The 21,870-nt window shown below is 33.6% G+C and overlaps 1 protein-coding gene across 1 annotated transcript; it reads left to right on the forward strand.

Annotated features, from left to right (window-relative positions):
* Positions 1-4,871: 4,871 nt before the first annotated feature.
* On the forward strand, positions 4,872-15,959 carry LOC109678422 (transmembrane protease serine 11B-like; the record flags this gene model as incomplete). The annotated part of the gene is given in 10 exon segments (XM_074041088.1): positions 4,872-4,992; positions 7,425-7,540; positions 7,646-7,717; positions 9,047-9,227; positions 9,685-9,723; positions 11,280-11,457; positions 14,254-14,381; positions 14,384-14,512; positions 14,879-15,021; positions 15,798-15,959. Coding segments are annotated over 10 exon segments (1,269 nt in total), but the record flags the coding sequence as incomplete, so codon positions are not given.
* Between the last annotated feature and the right edge of the window lie 5,911 nt (positions 15,960-21,870).

Raw genomic sequence — 21,870 nt, forward strand, 5'->3', positions numbered from 1 at the left:
GAAAACATTTGCTGACTCTTGATTTATGGTAATAATTAAAACTACTTGGCACCAATAGAAAAAAAGATAAATAGCTCTATAGAACAGAATAGAGAGCTCTGTTCTCTAGAAACATGGAGGCTGCTTCTGAATATGACAGAGAAGGCATTGCATATCAATAGAGAAAGGATGAGCTTCAATAAAATGTCTGGGAAAGTCAGCTATTACTAAGAAAGAAATAATTAAAAAATTAAAAATAACGAATTATTTCATGTCAGCATAATAATTCTTGAAAAATTTGAAGATCTGAATGTAAAACAAATAATAAATTTTATTTATTTATTTAATTATTTTTTAAAATGTTATCATTTTTACATTTACTCACATGTGTATACATCATTTTGGCCACCTTCCCCCCAAACAATAAATTTTAATAAAGATACAGAAGTAAAGAAATCAGGTGAGAAAAAAATTCTTAATATTTTATGGTTCATACCACAAAACATTTAAAAGAAACATTTGATCAATTTTACTATTTAGAATAGAAAAAATCCTTGTGGTTGAAAAGATTCACTGTACTCTGAAATTAAAAATTGGTGAACATAGCATTAATATCCAGTAAAAAAAAAGATTAATATCTAATAAGAAGAAGACTAAATTTATGAAAAAGATTATCAGAAGTTCTAGGTCAAATGCAGCAGTGTTGTTGGAGTTGGGTCACATGCTAGGGGGAGAGCACATACAGGAGGAATGAGGATAGGTAGGGAACCCAAAACTTGAAAGTGTTTGATGTCCCCACTGCAGAGGAGCTAATACAGTAACCTTAAAATGACAGAAGTCAATATGGGAAGGTGACCAGGAAGCAGTGAAGGGGTCAGATAGAGATGAGTCAATTCGGGTTGTAATACACTTATGCATGGAAGCAATGCTAGGAATCTCTCTGTACAGCTACCCTTATCTCAACTAGCAAAAACACTTTTTTTTCTTATTATTGCTTATGTCTTCTCTTCAACAGAACTGGAGAAAAGGGCAGAACAGGCTCTGCCTGGAAGTGAGGGGAGTGGGGGGAAAGGGTGGGGGACAGGGAGAAGAAATAGCCCCAAATAATGTATGCACATTTGAATAAATGTAAAGAGACATGCCTTAAGTAAATATTTGATTCCTAATGAAAAAAAAAAAAAGATTTTCAGAAGTGAAAACCCAAATTTCCCCCAAATATGTGAAAGGATTATTATTTCTTATAGGTAATTAGAGAAATGCAAATATAAACCATAATTAAATAGAATTCCTTTTGTATCAGAGTGGTGGCAATATCAGCTATATTAAAAATTGATGCCTTATCAAAAGTCATTTGCCACCAACTACCAGGTGATGTGTAGTTTCAATTGAGGAAGAATAAGGCAGGAAAATGAAATTAGAATTATCCCTATTTACCACAAAACTATTTCTTGGGTGTTCCTCTTAAGAGTATCATGCTCTTAAGAGTCTCATGCTCTACCTACTGAGCTAGCCGGACACCACTGGGTGTTCCTCTTAGATGACCAAGCCATACTGGGCTATTAATATTTTTTAAATAGCCAAGTCAAGAAAATTGTCATTCCCTAGATGACTCCTATCTCAAAACCATTGAAAATGGATTGTCACTAACACTAGTCAGACAAGTTTTATCTTATTTGTTCTTCTTATTTTACCCAGCCCATTAAAAAGCAACCAACCAACATTGGAGGTAGCATATAAATCAAACACTACACTGGAAGGTTCTTATGTCTATCCACACTATAGTCATTTCACCACCATTCATCACCACTACCTCATTATCATTGGTTCCAGCACAACAATCAGAGCATAATGTTCAGGTAAATGGGATTTTATTTGGGAGATTAAATGTGAAAAAATCTAACAAGTTGCCACAGAATATCTTCTAGTTTTTTGCTAATTGTTGCTTTCTATAATTTATTTTTTTATTTCTGGGCTCTGTCAAGAAACATGCTATTGTCTGATATCTAAAGGGATTTTGAGGTTCCTGAGAAAATTTCAGAACATTAAAAAAAAGACAAAAATAAATTAGAATTTAGCACGATTTTGCTTATTGGGAAAGAAAATAAATTTATAATTGATTTGAAACATTAAGGAATAGAGGGATAGCATTTCTTTCATATCTCATCAAGAACACTACAATTTTTGTTCTTTAATAATGTAATTGAAATCAAAGTTTCTAATATTGAAATTTCCTTAAAAATAAGTAAAAATTCTGAGAGGCATTAAAAATTGTTTTTTAGAAAAAAGTACTTTACATATAGATCCTGAATTAGCAGCTGGTAAATTGTAGATGTTACTCAAACTTTATAGATTTATAAATATGGTCCTTCCCATAGGTTCCTTTCTTTCCCAGAATTCTAGGAGAAAGTGGAGGTGGAAGCGATTCAACCTATCCAATTATTATGCATCTCTGCTCCTTATTTAGAACTTTCACTCTAGTGGCTGAAAGTCCTGTATGGAAAAAAAATGGGGTTATTTTGATAAAAATCCAAGGAATTTTGAACTAGATTTCTGCTTTAATACTCTTCATTATATTATAGAATTCAGGTGCATCTAATTCAAATGGTTTATAAATCAAATTCTAATAAGTGAAAGCCACATTTTTTGGTGGGACTGGGGTTTGAACTCAGGGCTTTGCACTTACAAGCAGGTGCTCTATTGCTTAGTTACACCATCAATCCTAAAAACTACTTTTTGTGTGCTTTGTGGTTTAACAGCTAAAGCAATACCAGAATGTGGTTATAAATAAACCTCACCTGGGAAACAATACCTGCTATCAACTCTGAGGATAGACCTATAGCAAAACTGACATCTGAATATTTAGAATAATGTAGCTATTATAATTTTAAAAATCAGCATTGATTTAAGGCTAATTATTTGATTTTGCCAGAATAACAACGAACTCTTACTTGAAGTACATTCAATCAAAAGTGAAGCAACTACAGTATAGTTAAATATATGCAGTTGTTTAAATGTACAAAACATTAACTTTTAATAATTCTTTGTTAAACAAGTGATTCATCCAGAAATGTAAATTTCTTCCTTAAAAATGTAACCAAAAATTAACTTGGTGAGAAAGTAAATTACTTAATAAATGAACATTTTTTGATGCTTAGAACATCAAATTTAGTTATTAAAAATAATCAATTTCAAGAATCTATCTGTTACACTTACTAGAGGAAAGGCTGAATAATAGTAAAGGACTGTGATCTTTTACATTTAAAATAATTCTCTTTATTGCTTTTGGCAGGAAGAGAGCCAACCATTTAAAGGGGAAAATGTCGTATCAGAGCTATAGACAAGAATATGAATTCTTCAGTTTTCCATCCAAAAGTGGTTTTTAGAGAACATCTTCTTATAACCCTTGAAGCAGTGATTATTTGTATAATCACTGTGTTTCTATTTGTATAGAAACCATTTCACCACTTTAGAATCACTATTTAGACTACCTGATATTTGAGTCCCTCAAACTAATATGCACATCTCAGATAGACTAGGCTCCCAGACTAAGTTAAATGACTAATCCAAAACAAATGTGAGACCTAACTTGAACAGTACACTTTTTTAATCATTATGAGAATCATGTAATAAAATAGAAGAGTCATCATGTCTGAGTAGGCTTTTCTGATCCAAGAGGGAGATTATATAGAACTCCAAAATGAAAGCATACATGATATACTTTCATTTCCTTTCATTCCTTATGCCTGACATAGGGAGTTTCTTGAAAGAGCTTTGACAAATAGTGTTTCTCGGAAACATTAATTTACAAGTCATCAAAAAAGACAGGTACAAGGAGGAGGTATGATTAGGCATAGGGAACATAGTAAAGAGGAAATAAAACTAGGTGGAGTTGCACAGTTGTCATATAAGTTAATGTTAAAAACAAAGCAAAATGAAAATACTAAACCTGGTCTACCTAATAGTCAACTGGTTTTGGAAGAGATAAGAACAAAAACATTCACGTTTTCATAGGGAGTATCTAATCTACCAATTATATCCTCTGATTATAGATTTCTGTTTTGCAAAGTTTAGTTAGGGTGATGCAAAGTACAGGGATTGAGGAAACAACTGAGGCTGTTTTGAAATTTTGAAATTTTTTTTTGTATATTATCAACTTGAGCAGTAATTACATGACATCGTGACTTTCAAGATATGAAAAATAGTGTCCAAACCTTTTATAGATTAAATATAGCCATAAAACTCTAACCTTAAGCCATCTGTATATTGACAAGCCAAAACATTTTTAAATTCTTTTTCACCTGTTTCATTTGATGTTGAAACAACTACTCTAGCAATTTGTGTTACATAAATAATCAATTTTATTGTAGAGAAATTAGAAAAAATAGTTGAAGAAGGAAAGTAAATAAAAAAGAAAAAAGTCTATCCACAATTTTATAGCATGGGGATTACTGAAGTTGACATCAGTGTTTCCTTTTACATTTATTAAACCTATAAAAGATGCTATATTATGTATTTAAGTGTATCTATAAATCTTTATACATCCATCTACATGACATGGTTATTCTTTACAAAAATATAGTAAGAATACACCTAATGTTTTGTAGCCTGCTTTAGATTTTTTTAAAAGTCAATTCTCCTTAGCAATATGAGGCCAGAAACCATGTCTATTTTGTTCACTTGATGCAGCCAGAGCAGCGAACATGGTGCTCAGATAAAATTTATTAAGTAAATGAGTATTAGGGTCTATCTTCTCTGAGAACTTTGAGGTTTCTGTGATTTAAAGTAGCACAAGGAACCAATACATAGATTGCAAATCATATAATATGACTTGAATGAGAGCCATGTGGATTTAAAATGTCTATCATTTGATTTGAACCATTTTCCCCCTTCATAGACCCAACATATCTTCCCAGAGAAGATCTTGGCAACTATGGATGACGATACTTATTTTTCTTGGAGTGATGGCAATCTTGGGAGTAACTATTGGTCTCCTTGTACATTTTCTGGCAGTTGGTCAGTATTGACTATTTTCTGTTTTAATCATATTACTAAATCTCCCTTTAACCTAAAAATTGGAAAGAAACATAAATATTAAATTTCTTCTTGTAAGTTTTCTCATTTACTTACTATTTTAACACCACAACTTTCTATTAATTGACACCGAAATTTATATATTTTTTAAATCAAGTGACTCCTGAAGTTATGTTACCAACTATGGCAGTATGAGCAAGAGTGAAGTGCTCAGTGCTCTGATGCCTGTATTTATTTTCAGTAAAAGAGCTTATAGGCTTGTGGTTGAGATATTACATTCTTTAGTACTGTAAAGATTCCTATTCTTCTTGACTCAATTCCACTATTGGTTGTTAAGATACGATAGATAAGCAGTAATGGATAATTCATGAATGACTCTACTAAAAGCAAATGGTCAAACATGGTTGAATGGTTAAATGTTTGATTTTATTTTTAACACCAATAAACAAAACAACCACAAAATGATTTTCTAATTTATTTTTATCTCTCAGAAAAATTAGCCCTGAAGTTTGTGTAATAAGTTGAATGTTTAAAGAAATTTGACATCCATTATCCATTTGAGTCACACAATAATCCTCTGAGCTGGAGAGAACAGATTTTTCTATCCCATTTTCACATGCAATAAACTGAGGCTCAGAAAAGTCAAGCAATGGGTTGTTCAGGTGTGATGGTTCACATCTGCAATATACAAGAGGATCACGGTTTAGGCAAAGCTACTGTGAGAAATTTCATGAAAAACAAATGAGAAGCAAAAGAACTGGGGTCATGGCTAAGAAGTAGAGCCCCAAGGGTGATGGAATTTATAACAATAATCAAGTGAAAAATTAATTTTAAAATGTCACTTTGAATCAATGATATTCTAGTAGTATATAACCTGAGTCAGAATTCTAAACACCATGATTTCTCTGAATCTTGGCATCATATATGTCAAATATGATTGACAAATTAATCTGTTTCCTTGAAAATACTCAGGTTCATCCTTCTGGATATAACACAAAGTTAGTAGATTATAGTTATTTACTCCAGTTCATTTGGTGACAAACTTCACAGATTAAAATGTCAAAATAGGCTGGGCATGTTTGTACACACATGTAATCCCAGAACTCTGAAGGATGATCCAGGAGGATCACAAATTGAAACAGCTTGAGCTACATTTTGGTAAAAACCAAAAACAAGCCAGGCCTGGTGCCTGGTGGTACACTGCTATAATCCCAGCTACTCAGTTCTTACAGATAGGAGGATCACAGTTTGAGGCCAGTCTAGGCAAAAGTATGAGATCCTATATGAAAAACAAACAAATGAACAAAGCAAAGAGACTTGGGGCTTGCCTGAGGCCCTGAGTTCAATTCTAAGCAAACAAGAAAGAAAAAGAAAATGAAGACTCTAAAACAAAACAACAAAAAAATACCAAAACAAAATTGAAAACAGTAAGAACAGTGTCTCAGAGTTTCTCTATTGCAACTTAATTTTTATGATTAAAGAAAAAAAATTCCAGAAGGCTGAAGTGACATGCCAGGGTGGCATAAAAGTGATGGCTGGAAATAGCTCCTCAAACATCATAAGCATTGTTTGTTTCAGATAACTTTAGGCAATTTCTTAGAACCTGGCATTTGACTTTCATGTGGACTGGTTTACCATAAGGGAAAGCAGAGGAAAAAATAGTAATATAGAAAACTAATTTTTATCTTGGATTGGACCTATTTGAATTCCAGGACAATGAATTATTTTAGTTCAGGGGATCATACTTTTCAGTTTCTTAAAGACTTAAAGGTCAAAAGCACAGTTGCTCTGAAAATAAATTAATGGCTAATTGTGTAACCAAAACAGAATGATACTTTATAGCAGCTCCTATCTTTAAAAGTACATTTATAGCCTGAGTGAACTACCTCCAGGCATATCCTGTTTTAAATTATGATGTCCTAGTATATCAGGTAAAGCATTCATATTTGGGGACAGAACATGACATATACCAAGCACTAGTCAGCATATTTCATACAGGTGGAAGAACTAGGAAGTCCTCAAGAAATGACTTGAAACAATGGAAAGGAGGCCAATAGGCAATGGGGCAAAGAAGGGTACAAGAATGTAAATCATACAGAAAGCAAAACATGATTGCTTGCAGTGTTTCCTATACCAGAACTGCATGGAGAGAAAAAGAATTTTAATTGTACATGAAACATAGAAACATAAGCTTCATCTCTAGTACATGCTGGAGTAGATTGTTAGTGGTTGCTGGCACTTCTGTTTTGAGAAAGGATGCTAGCTAAGTCAATATTTTTTTCCTCCCATTCTTCTACTTTCCTTTTCCCTCAGGTTATTTTTAAACCTGGGTTACATGCTAATTTTGAGGCAAAGATAAGGATGGACTTCAGGTCACTTACTGTTTTAAAATTCCTTGAGTCTTTATTCCACAGGAAAAATGTATTATTATCAAGGTGGTTTTCAGATTTCTGGAGTCACATATAAGGACAGTTGTGAAAATGCTGCTTCACCAGCTACCACAGATCTGAGCAAAGATATTAAGACTAAGGTAAACCTGAGATTTCTTTTGTTGATTCCATTATAAATTTAATTAAAATATACATAGTGTTCTTTTCCTTATTCTCTCTCTCTCTCTTTCTCTCTCTCTCAACAGATGCTAAATGTGTTTCAGAATTCTTATATACATAAAGAGTACATTGATTCCCAGGTCATTAAATTTCTGTAAGTACATATTCATTCAAGATCTATGGAAAGGAATGTAGGAAATAAATTATATAGTCCTTGTTTTAGATAGAAACAACATGACACAGATAAATATAAAGACAGATAAAGAAAGAGATAGAGGAAAAAAGAGAACAGAATGAAGGGAGGTATGGAGGAAGGAAGGAAGGAAGGAACCACTGTATTTAGCAAATACCTGTTCAAGGCAAAAACTGTTATATACATATCTGCAATTTCCCCTATACTTGCAGGGAATTATAAGGTTGATATGGTCAGTCTTAACTGACTTTATGATGAAAGATAATTGTAACTCTAGGAAAAACAAGTAATCTAATCTGATTGTTTTGCTACCCATATACCAGCTACCTCTTTTCCCACCCATGCCCATTTGTCCACACCTTCCCTAAGATAATTCTATTTTTTGTCTCTTTAGCAATTACTATCCCTGCACTGGCTGTAGAGCAAAGTGAATGTTTTAAGACAATATTCGTGTACTTCTGTCTTTGAAGTGTGCTTGGGGAAAGTGGTGGCAGGAGGGAATGCACTGGGGAGGGTGGGAGTGTGAGGGAAGCATGATAAAAGTTGATAGCATTGTAATTTGTAATTTCCAGCATCTATTATAGGGAATTCTGAACTCCCAAGACAAAAGAAACAAAAAGTTCAGTATAACTTTCAATTGATCATAATTATTTAAAAATGTAATTATGAGTAAAAAATGTGGTTAATATGGATTTTGATTTGAAGGTTCTTCAAAAGGCATTCAGATCCTTTTCTAATAAATAAAAAGGGCACTGAATACATAGATAACCATGATCATCTTCATGCTTCAGAGTTCTTTCTCTGAGCCTTTTCAGTGTACAGGTCTATGACAGCAGACTAGGTCTCTATAAGAAACTGTAGTACTGGCTTCTGAAGAGATGCTCCAAGTTGGATTTTAAAAAAATTGTTTTTTGAATTCTTCCCTGCCCTGTCTTAACTTTCTTACTGATCTCTTTTTTAAAAAATAAGTTATTAAACAAATTCTGTGTGAGAGCATGGGTTTCAATTATATTATAATAAGATCTCGTGCCAGTGATTTGTTAACTGCATGCTTCTCAAATGTGCTCGAAATAGTTTAGCCTGGGGTCCATATCTTTTCCCATGAAGAGTACCTCTGAACTCAGGAGATTTTTAGGAACCCAAATATATGTATATATGTATACACTCTGTACATACTGGGACATCACTTGTGTTTTATTCTTTAATATATGTAAAAAAATATACACGATATTGGGTATGTGAGAAATTCAAAATGCTCATAAAATATTTAAAAAACCCAGAAGTAGCACATTAGAACATTTCTATCGTTTCTTGGGCTTATCCAAATGGGTCGAAGGTACAGTTGCAACTGACATTCAAGTTTCCTCCAGGAAAAAGGCATAGCATGAGGACTAAAATCAAAGCTATCTTACATCAGATGTTGACCGACAACATGGCGTCATGGAATGCAATTCCCACTTCCATTAAACTTATGGGTATTTTACTTATTTCCATTTTTTCTATTACTTAGGTTTCTGAACTATTTAACAAAAAGTATTAGAAAAAAATGAACTAAAATTTCAAGAATTTGTTAAGATTTTTTTCCTTGAAATATAGATAACACCCAGTATTTCAGAGTAAAGAGAGTTATCACAGGGAAAGAAATAAAAAATTTGTAAGAGTATCAGCTTTTTACCTCACTGAATATTTCACTGCAGGTATTATAAACCTGAGAACTTTTAAATTTCCCTTTCCCTTTTCCTATATAATGTGGTGGAGAGAGTCAAAATGCACCAAGTGGGAAGTAGGGCGGATGACAATCAGCATACAAATAGGTCTTAATACTTAAATGTTGGGTATAGGTGGGCTAGAAAAGCTAGCATTTATGTTCTTGGATTAGAATCAATTTCTTTGTGACATTTTACCAATTGTATGCTTTTTTCTCCCTTTCAGAAATCAGCAAGGCTAATTCTGAAATGCTTGTAAACAACTGTAAGTTAAGAAACTTTATTGCAAATGTAATAGAATCATAAGTATTTCTATATATTCTAAGAGGAATGTGAAAGTACATCATGTAGAAATTTATAGTAATCTTTCAAAATTACTGGCTATACTAGATATAGACCTTGAAATTCTGTTTAGTATACATTGGACTATTAACTTTTATCCTTGTAAGGATTTGCACAAAAGGGTGAAATAAAAACTGATTTCAAAGAATGGAATTATGAGTAAAAATACACATGGATAAGTTTAAAAAGACTGAAGAAAAAAAAAGACAAATTAGGACAAAAAGAAAGTATAACCTAGATCATATCAAATATAAAAATATATATTACAAGATAAAAACAGTTCTGAATTTTGTTTTATTTATCTATTTATTTTGGCATTATTGGAATTTGAATGCAGAGCCAAGTGTTCTACTACTTGAACCATACCCCCAGCACTTTTTGCTTTGGCTGTTTGTCAGATAGGGTCTCACCTTATGCCTTGGCCAGCCTGGGCCAGATCCTCCTATTTATGCTTCCTGACTAGCTGGGGTGGCAAGGTGCATGCTAACATGCCCATCTTTTATTGATTGAGAGGAGGTCTTGTGAACTTTTTGCCAGGGCTGGCCTTGAATCACAATCCTTTTGATCTCTGCCTCCTGAGTAGTTAGGGTGAGCAACCACATGTGACTAGTTCTGCATTTGAAAATAAATTTTCTTTGAAGAATCACATTGCCCACAAGTCACATCCAGACACTCACTAACAATGAATTTTTATGGAGTGTCTACAATTCATAGAATGCTTTACAGATAGCATTCATGGGCTATACAAAATGTGGCCGCTAATGAAGTAATATCTCTCCCTTCAATAATTTTTTCTCCCCCATCTACTTGGGGAGAGGAAAATTTCAACAAGTACATATAATAAAAGTACACATAATACCATAGAAGATGCTTGAAATTGGAAAAGAGAGTAAGTCAGAGTCTCACAGCAACATAGAGGGGGGACCCATGGCAACAGTACATTGCAGGAAAGGTTCAGACTCCATTGGGAGCTGTAGGATAATCACTGAAGGGTTTCAAGCAATATTGTTTCCTTTTTAATTATTTTATTAGCATATAATAATTGTACAGGGGGATACAATGTGATATTTACATATGTACTTACAATATAGCTTAGTTAGATTTACCCTCTCCACCGTTCTCCCTCTTCCTCTCTCTCCCCCTTCTTAGAACAATTTCAACAGGTTTCATTCTTCTATTTTCATATATGGATACAAAGTACATCTACCATATTCAGCCTTCTCCCCCTTTTCTTGTGCCCCTCACCTCCCATCTGTATCCACCGCCAGAACAGACCTATTTTTCCCTCCTGCCCTTCATTTTTCAAAAGTGTATATAGATAGTCCAAAGGATTGTACCTGGGTACTTCAGGTCTGTATATAGTGTGCTTTAATCAATATTTTTATTATTTAATATTTAATATTTAATCAATATTTTAATATATTTCTTCTAAGCATAATCAATGATATCTGTTTTTCTGCAAACAAATCCCTTCTCCAGGTTGTGGTAGACAACTGGCCAACAGTATCACAGCTGGCAACCGAATTGTGAATGGGAAAAATGCCTAGGAAGGGGCCTGGCCATGGCAGGCCAGTCTGCAATGGAAAGGCACTCATTTATGTAGAGCTTCACTGATCAGCAGCAAGTGGCTGGTGTCTGCTGCTCACTGCTTTGCTCAGTAAGTTGAAAAGTTTTACTAAATGTAGGATTCAGGGTACAGGTTTATTTTATTTTATTTATTTATTTTTTTATTGTTCATTTAGTCACATGTGCATACATTGTTTGGGTCATTTCTCCACCCTGCCCCCTCCCCCACCTTCCCCCTCTCTGCTCCTCAGTTTCAGGCAGGTCCTGTTCTACCCTTGTGACTGATTTTGTTGAAGAAAAGGCATAAGCATAATAAGAAAGGCAAAGCATTTTTGCTAGTTGAGTTAAGGATAGCTATACAGAAAAATTCCTACTATTGTTTTCATGTACCCATGTGTTATGAGCCATGTTGATTCAACTCTAACTGGTCTTTACATTGGTTCCTGATCCCCTGCTAGTGATAACTTGTCATTTTAAGGTTTCTGTATTAGTTCCTCTGGAGTGGGGACATCAAACGCTTTCATGTTTTGGGTTTTCTACTTATTCCTATATCTCCCATATGTGCTCTCCCCTTTTCTTGTGATCCAAGTCCAACCACATTGCTGCATTTGCTCTAGATCTAAAGTCCACATATGAGGGAGAACATACGATTTTTGGTCTTCTGAGCCTGGCTGACCTCACTCAGAATGATGTTCTCCAGTTCCATCCATTGACTTGCAAATGATAAGATTTCATTTTTCTTCATGGCTGAGTAGAATTCCATTGTGTATAAATACCACTTTTTCTTGATCCATTTATCAGTAGTGGGGCATCTTGGTTGTTTCCATAACTTGGCTATTGTGAATAGCGCTGCAATAAACATGGGTGTGCAGGTGCCTCTGGAGTAACCTGTGTTGCTTTCTTTGGGTATATCCCCAGGAGTGGGATTGCTGGATCATATGGCAGATCTATGTTTACATTTTTAAGAAGTCTTCAAATTTTTTTCCAGAGTGGTTGCACCAGCTTGCATTCCCACCAGCAGTGGATTAGGGTTCCTTTTTTCCCACATCCTCACCAGCACTTGTTGTTGGTGGTGTTTTGGATGATGGTTATTCTAACAGGGGTGAAGTGGAATCTTAGTGTGGTTTTGATTTGCATTTCCTTTATGACCAGAGACGGTGAGCATTTTTTCATGTATTTTTGGCCATTTGAATTTCTTCTTTTGAAAAAGTTCTATTTAGTTCAGTTGCCCATTTCTTAATTGGTTCATTGATTTTAGGAGAGTTTAGTTTCTTAAGTTCCCTCTATATTCTGGTTATCAGTCCCTTGTCTGATGTATATAGCTGGCAAATATTTTCTCCCACTCTGTGGGTGGTCTTTTCAGTTTAGAGACCATTTCTTTTGTTGTGCAAAAACTTTCAGGGTTTAACCCTAAGTGTGTAGAGGATTAGCAAGACTGAATAAAAAATACATACAAAACTTTTTAAAATCTGCATAATTGATGTTCAGGAAAAGCATTTAAATTTGGGAAAAGAAAAGGGAATTGACCAGAAGTACTTAACATTTTTCAAATAACTACTTTGGTTTCACCTAAAGTGTTTTACTTAGTCATTTTATTTAATCACAACAATAATTCTGCAAGGGCAGTATGATTTAACAAATTTAAAGATGAGGAAACTACTGCTCACATGGCCAAAATCATACAGCTCTTAGATAATTCAAACTCTGGTATATCAAATTCCAATTTGTAGGTGCTTATTTGTCTTGCCTTCTAGGAATTTTCAATTTTTTTGCAGAGCACGAATGTCATATATCAAAGCACAAAGGAGTGATAAAGCAGTAAAATCACATACACAGCTGATAGTAAGTGCTATGGAAATTTGAAGAAAGAGCATATCTATCCATCTGTTTGTGGAATGAAGATATAAAATTTTACTTGCATCTTAGGGATATCATATTTTATTGATAAGGGAGGGTGGATGAGAAATAATATCTGCTTTTATGGTTTTAAAAAGAGCCTTCTTAAAGTATATGGAGGTGTTACAACATGAATTGGGTTCTTCATATAGTATTAAAACTGCAGCTTGAAGTAGAGAAGATTTTGTAAAAGAGAATATAAGAATATATGCTTAGAAAATTAAGTTAAATTGGTTTGCACAACTCTGAACGATAAGAAATTTATGGAAGTAGTATCTTTTGCAAAGCATACTCATGGAATTTGTCTTCCAGAAATGATTTTCAAAAAATGGCCATGAACCATCTGATAACTTCTTAAAAGTATAGATTCTTAAACATCTCACTAGGCCTTTTAAAAATACAAGTCCTTGAAGTGGAGCCTGAGTTGATTCTAAATACAAGAATTTTAAGAATCGTTGTTGTTGAGCACACAAAGTCACTGAAGTTTTGAAAATGGAAGACAGAGCATGAAGGTCTTGAAGCCTTAAAAAAATAGCATTCAACATTTTGAGTGAGAGGTGAGAACAGTTAAATAAAAAGTTAGATTCCAAATTGAGAAAGAGTCTCAGTGGAACTGGAGGAAATGGTCAGGGAATCTAAACTACAAATGAAGGTCCATTGACTAGATAAATGTAGTAGGGCAATTGGGTGAGAAAGTGTTATAATGTTTTATTTGCACAGGTGCCCAGAAGTTACCTCAGGCTCTCAGATCCCAGGGTGCATAGCAATAAGACTAATTTTGGATGCCATCCATTTCTTGGTGCTGCCCAGGTCAAATGCTCACAGTCTGAACGGAGCTGAATTAGCACATTTAGGGACCTTTAGTGGGAAGATCTATAGAAAGCTGACAGGTTTAGCACAATTTTTATGCACTGTAGATCTTATAACATCTCTAAGAAAAATAAGAATTCATGAGAACTCTAAATGTATTTGAATTAAATTGTTTCTCTAGGAATAATAATTCAAAATATTTGACTGTCAACTTTGGAACTGCAGTAAATAGACCATATATGACACAAAAAGTCCAAAAGATTGTTTCTCATGAAAATTATAAAAGTCCTGGGGTTCTTCATGGTATTGCCCTGTGGAATTGGCTGACGAAGTGTCTTTCACAAAGTATGTTCGTACAATTTGTCTTCCTGAAGCCAAAATGAAACTCTCAGAAAATGACAGTGTTGTCGTTACAGGATGGGGAACACTTCACATGGGTGGTAAGTTTTTTCATCAAAAGATAATATCTTCATGGGAATAATCATTTACTCAATCTGTTAATCAATCAATCAATCATCAATCAATTAATTAATGCAATTAATTTACCAGTAAATACATTGAAAAGAAAACCAAGTAGTGGGACACAAAACCCCATTCTCAATTTCTAAAATATCTCTGTAAATGGAAATTGGAAAAATTGAAATTATGTGTGAGGCAGCCAATTTTTTAAAAGATGTGAAAGACACTAGCACATCTTGGGATTGCTCTGGCTCTTGGTGACTAAAAGAATCTGCTTTATGCTATAAGTGTTCTTCATTACAACAAAGGCTAAGATTACTATAATGCACAGCATTTAATGCCTTCAGGTCCCCATCCAGTTATACTCCAAGAAGCTTTTTTGAAGATTATTGACAACAAAAACTGCAATGCCCCATATGCATTATCTGACATGGTATCTGATACAATGCTATGTGCTGGATACATGTCAGGAGAAGCCGATGCCTGCCAGGTATGTCTTAGCTGTTTACCCAATCATTTCCTTTCAAAGTACCAATTAAATGGAAGTTGTTGTCAACATAAAATATTTTTATGTTAATGCCTTCTACATAGTACTTTCTTACTTCAAACCACTTAAAAATTTATTAATCTCATTTATGGGTCAGACAGCAGCCAAATGCTAGAGATGAATATATTTCCTACTTTCATGGATGGAACAAAATTCCTATCATCAAGGAATTTTCAGTGTAAGAATCCATACAAGGAATAGTACTTAGAGTGTTGGGGTGTGGATTAAGTAGTAGAGGGCTTATCTACCCCAGTACCACCAGAAAGAAATAAAAAGAAGATGGTCATTACAAAGAATAGTATCTAGAAATGTATAAGATAAACCTAGTTCTATTTTCTGGGAAAACTGCAGATCCAGAATATGCCTCCTCCTTCTCCAGAGAGGCAGCAAGACATTGAGCATGTGCTTATGGCACCATTCCTCAGAGGCTTCATGTAGACTTAAGCTCAGTGCAATGTCCATACTAGTTGAGTCTGTTTCTCCAGAGGAGAAGCCAAGACTGGCCTCTAAAGTCAAATTCTGGTCTTCCCAAACTAACATTTGGTAACTATAGGCAATATATTCTGGTTTGTAGCTGCCCTGAGTTTTGCCTAAACTCAGAATGAACTCAGCCCATAGAAGTTGTGTTGGTTTTAGTAACGAAGGAGTACTGATAACTCCAGAAGAGAGGCAAAAAGAAATTCTATAAGACAAGAAACATTTTTCCCTTCTTCCTCTAGCATGATTCTGGTGGACCACTAGTTTATGCAGACTCCACAAATATCTGGCAACTTGTTGGAGTAGTAAGCTGGGGAGATGGATGTGGTAAAAAGAATAAGCCAGGTGTCTATACACGAGTGACTTCTTACCGTGATTGGATTGCCTCCAAGACTGGACTCTGAAACAAAAGTGTATGAAATGGAACTAAAAGACAATTTCAGGACTTTCTTACCTATTTCTTCCAGGTCATTTTTTTTAGCTGATGGTAAATAAATAATTTCCTTCTGTAACAAAATATCTTTATCAGTATTCATAATATCTAAAACACTCTCTTCATTCATCTATTTAGCTAGTATAGAGGACAGAAAGAAAAGAAAGCAAAGAAGGTCAAAATATTATTTTTATTAAAAACCTAGTTCTGATTTATGTTACAATTATAGTCAGAGTTGACTTTAATATGCTTTTCACAAATAAAAGGAAATACTTATTTGTAATTTTGAGAACATGTATGCAGGATCTACCAAATAAATTATTTTTATTCTATAAATTAGAACTGCATTTTGTTAAACTGGAATGTATAAGACCAATAATGGACATTCAATTTGTATTTATATGTGAGATGATTTGTGCACCTCATTAAATCGTATGTTGGAGTAGAGAAGGTAAAGTACAAGTAGATCAAGACCAAGTCTCTTAATTTATAGATTAACAAACTGAAGACTAGAAGAGAAATTATTTGCTAAAGTTACTATTGTCATCTCTAATAAACAGTTGAAACTATTCTTGTTGAGATTAGATCCAAAAATTTTCAGGAGTTAAAGAATGTTTTTTAAGCTGTAATCACACTTGTAACTTTTCCTTTATGTCTTCATTTTGTCATTAGTTTGTCTTCTTTTGCAGTAAAACTAATGTGAAGTCCTCAAAGGCAGGGAACAATCAAGAATCTGTTTTGGTAGCTCTCCTTAAGGTGAAAGTGCACTTGTATGTAGGACTGACTTTGTAATCTCTCTACATATAACTTACCTTTTGTAATTTCTAAAAATTAAAAAAATATAGCATGGAAATTTAAAGGCAGATAAAATAAACTAAAAATACTTCTTTCAGTTGTTTGTGGCGCTAATTTTTATGCTTTCTTTAGTATAAAATATGACTCAAATGACATGCATAATGATAGCAACCCAATTAATAACCAAGTGTGACAATGTGGTTCTTCACTCTGCTCAAGATGGCCAAACATAATTGTTGAATACTTATATATTCAGGAACCTTCAAATATAGAGACAGTATCTTTCCTTAAGAATATTACTTTTAATGGATACAAATGGACAAATGGGCAGTAAATACTTAAAAATTTTGTATTTTAATAAATGTTACAAAGGAAATAAAAACATATTTAAAATTTCCATTTAAATTTTTAATGGGCAATTTTATTAGTCTTTCAAGATATAATTCTTCATCTTTTCTCAGTTTTTCACATTTCAAAAAATGGATCTACAATCATCCTGGTTAATAGGCATTTTAAATATTGATCTTCATTATTGGATTTTTACATGTATTAGACTTAATTTACAGCTGAACTGGAAAATTTCTATCCTTATCTCTGGGAATACTTGGATGCTTAGCTTTGACTCGTAGTCAAATAGGTTACTATGATTTATGTGAGATTTGAAGTCCCACACTCTTCTAATGACTCCTAGTTGCTTTGTTTACTGACCCATGATCTTGCTGAAGACTTGGACCTTGAGGCCTCCTAAAGGTAAGATTCATCACATCAAATTTTTGTTGTTCAATGTAGAAACAATGCATGTGTGTGTGAGTCTGCACATGTGTCACATGAGGATCACAGGAAACTGTACTTTGTGTCTCTTGATCCCCCAATCCTTAATGTACTCTCTTTAGCCTCACCATATCTTTTACTTTTAAATAAAAGCTTTCTGCGAATTATCTTCTGAATCCTTTCAAGTATCCTTTCAAACATCCAAATTTGTGAAATATTTGCCAGTTTTAATATTTAAAAGTGCAACAGTGGTGCTCTCTTGCACTAATGTAGAAGTGCAAAAATGTTAAAATGTCAGGAATTACTTAAGCCAGCTGTGAAACATGTCCACAGTGCAAAATTGAAGGTACTAACTCATTACAACTTAGTTATATTCTATATTTATTAGTATTTATGGTCTTGAGGTTATTATCTACTACATCCACATTGTGGAGATATTGTATAATAAAGCACAACTGCTCATCTCTGGACAAATCTCTGTGTAGTGTTGTCATGTGGGCAGCTTGAAACTGGCCATGTGTATTTATACCATGATAATTGGCAAATGCTCCAAATTAACTCCTATTCACTAGGTCCAAGACTTGGTTGTTAAACACTTGCAAGTGTACCAATAAATGTAAGCTTATTATGCTTTTAAAAGAAATTTTAACCAAATGATGCAATTGGAGCACAGTTTCTATTTCATGTCATTACAAACCATCTTATGACCATTTTGCCAAATGTGTTGTTAAATGCTCTAAGTACTTCTACCTACTAGTGACTATGGTGAGTAAATATATTTTTTACTGGCTTTCAGTTTTTCTAATTTCATTGCAAGAGGAAATTTCAAAAGAATCTACTTTTGAAAAAATTTATATTTATGTATCAATGATATCTCATACATACAGTTTATAGTGATTAAAATATTACAGAAAGATCATGTTATAATGTTATTGTTCTGCCTAATGATTATTGTTAATTATTTTAAATGATATTTATCACATTTTCTTATGTTATTGATTTAAAATTATATACCATTTAAAATTTATCACAATAAGTGCTCACAGTTGAAATAAGCAAAACTTTATTTTTACCAAGCATATTATATAAAAATTCCCTTAAATAATATCTCAGGTTTTTAAAAGACTAGCTTTATTCTTTGTAAATTATCTATCACAACTATCAAAAGCAATATTCAAATAAGACAGAAATCACTAGACAGAATAATGAGAGACTATCTTCATATTATCCTTCCCAGACATTTGATGAAATAGATGATTAAAAGGAATTAAACCAAGCCATGATCAGATCAAGAAACAGAAAGATCAATGGGGCATTCTAAGAAAAACCAGTTTGCTTCTAAAGAAAATTCAGCATGCCACCTAAATTATTAGATATCTGACTTATCCCTAACATTCCACAATAATGTTGTTCACACTTCTTCCCAGTAATCAGAGAGAATTACTCTTGGAACACTTCTCTCTCTTGTTCAGAATCTTGCTCTACCTCTGCCCACCCCATCTCAGTATCCTTAGAGAAGAAAACCTAAATGCTTTATTATGACTTTAGAATCAATAAAAAGCTTGACTCTCTCTTCCTACTCATTATTAAAACACAGCTCAGATGTCACCTCCACCAGGAAGCACTTTTTGACATTTCTAGGCAGGTACTCCAGATTTCCCAGGGTGTACACCTGGTACTGTACTTCCCACAGATGCAAAAATCATTAGTTTATGCATCTGAATCACCACCTAGAATACTTGTTACTGCATTTCCCACAGATGCAAAAATCATCAGTTTATGCATGTGCATTTTTGTTATTTCTTAGTGATACTGGGGCTTAAACTCAGGGCCTCATGCTTGCTAGGCTTTTCTAGGCAGGTGCTCTATCACTTGAGCCATTCCACCAGTCAAGTTTATGTATCTGAATTGCCACTTATAACATGGATTTCTGAAAGACTTTTTCATCTCCGTATTCCTGGATTTGTGGCTGGTTCAATGTAGGGGACGGGGGAGTGGGGGTAATCCTTGTATCTTAATGAATAAAATGGAAAGGTAATATCAAGATCTGTCTGCTACACATCTGCTTTATTTCCTATTATGCCTTTGCATGTTACCTGTATTCCAACCACACTATTACTTAATATTTCTGAAACACGCTATTCTGGATTTGTCTGGGATGCTCTTCTATGAGTTTTCTTTTCTGTTAAACTACTGCCATGCTTTAAAAGTTAGCTCACACTTTGCAAGATTTTTATCTACTGTGTTCTTGTCATTTTTGTGCCTATTGTCATTCATCTACCATCTTACCCTAGAAAGTTCTATACAACTAAGAAGCAAGGTTCATTTTTAGTTAATATTGATTTAACATTAACTCTCCAACTATTTGTATTTTATTATCAATTCTACCTTTTCCCTGTTTTGATTCACAGAGAGGACATATTTATTTTTGTTTTGACTCAACAACTATATTTAGAATTTTAAAAATCATATAAGGAGTATATGAATATGTTATCCTTGTGAAGAAAATGAACCTAAAAAGTTTTTTTAATCATAATTTTCACTTCTGGTCTATTTCCTTCGCCTCCAGAGTAATCCTTGTTTATCTTTTCATAAGCAAACATATGAATTTAAATAGTATTTAGCACTTATTATAAAAATGCATTATTTCTTTTTAAAACAAGTTTTAATGGCACCATGTCATATTACCAGTCCACATCTCATATTTTAGTCAATTTTTCTTAAAGTTTTTCTTTATGTGCAGATTCAAAGCAGGAAAGATACCTGAAAAATTTTTTCAAAACTTGTTGGAGGGGTTGGAGATGTAAGTCTAGGCTGAGCCTCAAGGATGATTCACAGAGCTCTAGAGAAGTGATACTCATGGGAAGCTACTGAAACTGACATTGTGGGACTCAACAAATAAGTCAAGTGTCAATGGTGTTATCACTACAGCTTCCTGACACCAACAAGCTGTTTGGCCTCTGCCGACTGTAAAATTGCTTCTTGGCTTTGGGAAGCTGGAGTAGACACTGTGGCAGGACCTTTTGCTAGCAAACCCAAAAAGAAGTCTCACTTCTGCCTTGGAAGGTCTTTGACTAGGTGAGTTTCATCTAACCAGCAGAACTTAATTTGCAATTAGAACCCTAACTATAAGGACTCTGTTCTTAGCTTCCCAATCTCTGCTACACAAAAAGGGACCTCAGAATGGAGGATGGGAGAGAGTTAACCCATAATATCTCATTCCTTTTAACAACTGTATAGCATTTTATATATTGATATACCATAATTTATTTAACCATTCCTGTATTAAATACTAGTTGTTTCTAAAGTTTTGCTACTATGAATTTTGTAATAAATGTTATCAAATATTCCTTACATATTATTGTACAAAGGGGTTTTATTGTGATATTTCCATACATGAATATGATGTACTTTGATCAAGTTCACCCCTCTATTGCTCCTCTTTATCACTTTCTCCCTTTAAAAATAATTTTAACAGGTTTCATTATTGTAATTTTATATGTGCATAAGAAGTACTTCAATAATATTCACATCCTTATATATTCCTGTTTGAGTGTATGTGCTAGCATAAATAACTAGAAGTGAAACTACTGAGATAGATTTAGATTTTTATATGCTGATATTCTCTAAGGTTGCTATCTCAATTCTAATTTCTACCATTAGTGTATGAGAGTGCATTTATCCACATTCCTACCTATCTAGAAATAGTAAATACTTTTAATTTTTATAGTGACATATCATTTTTAATTTTTATTTCTATAATTACCTTTCTAAAATTCCCTTTTATATGTTAACTGGCCATCTGTGTTTCCTTTGTGAATACTGTTAAAACCACCTATGTACTTACTGATTTTTTAGCATTTTATTCACTTTTAGGAGGCATACATGTATTTTGGGTGTTAATCATATATCTGAAACATACAACTTATTTACTGAGTATCAACTGGATACTAAGCATTGTGATGAACATACAAAAAGCATAGAAATATGATACAGTTCATGGTTTCAAGTTCACGCAACTTGCACCTGGGGTGATAGGATCATGCAAAGGACAAATATAAATAGATATCAAGAGCAGATGATTAAATCAGAACTTTGTACTAATGACAATAGATGGTTAGATACCGAGAAGAATGAAAGATCAAAGAAGATAAAGCTTTACAAGGGAGGTTAGGTTTAAGAAGTGCAGGTTGGACCATGAGGCATGAATAAACATTGGATGGTAGAAATGGCAACTGTGTGGGTGTTGACATGAATAAAATTATGAAGTTATGAAAATTCTTTTCATTCAAAAAAGAGGACTGTGAGAAGTGGCT

The sequence above is a fragment of the Castor canadensis genome, chromosome 9, assembly GCF_047511655.1.
Source record: "Castor canadensis chromosome 9, mCasCan1.hap1v2, whole genome shotgun sequence".
In the NCBI taxonomy this organism is placed as follows: Eukaryota; Metazoa; Chordata; class Mammalia; order Rodentia; family Castoridae; genus Castor; species Castor canadensis.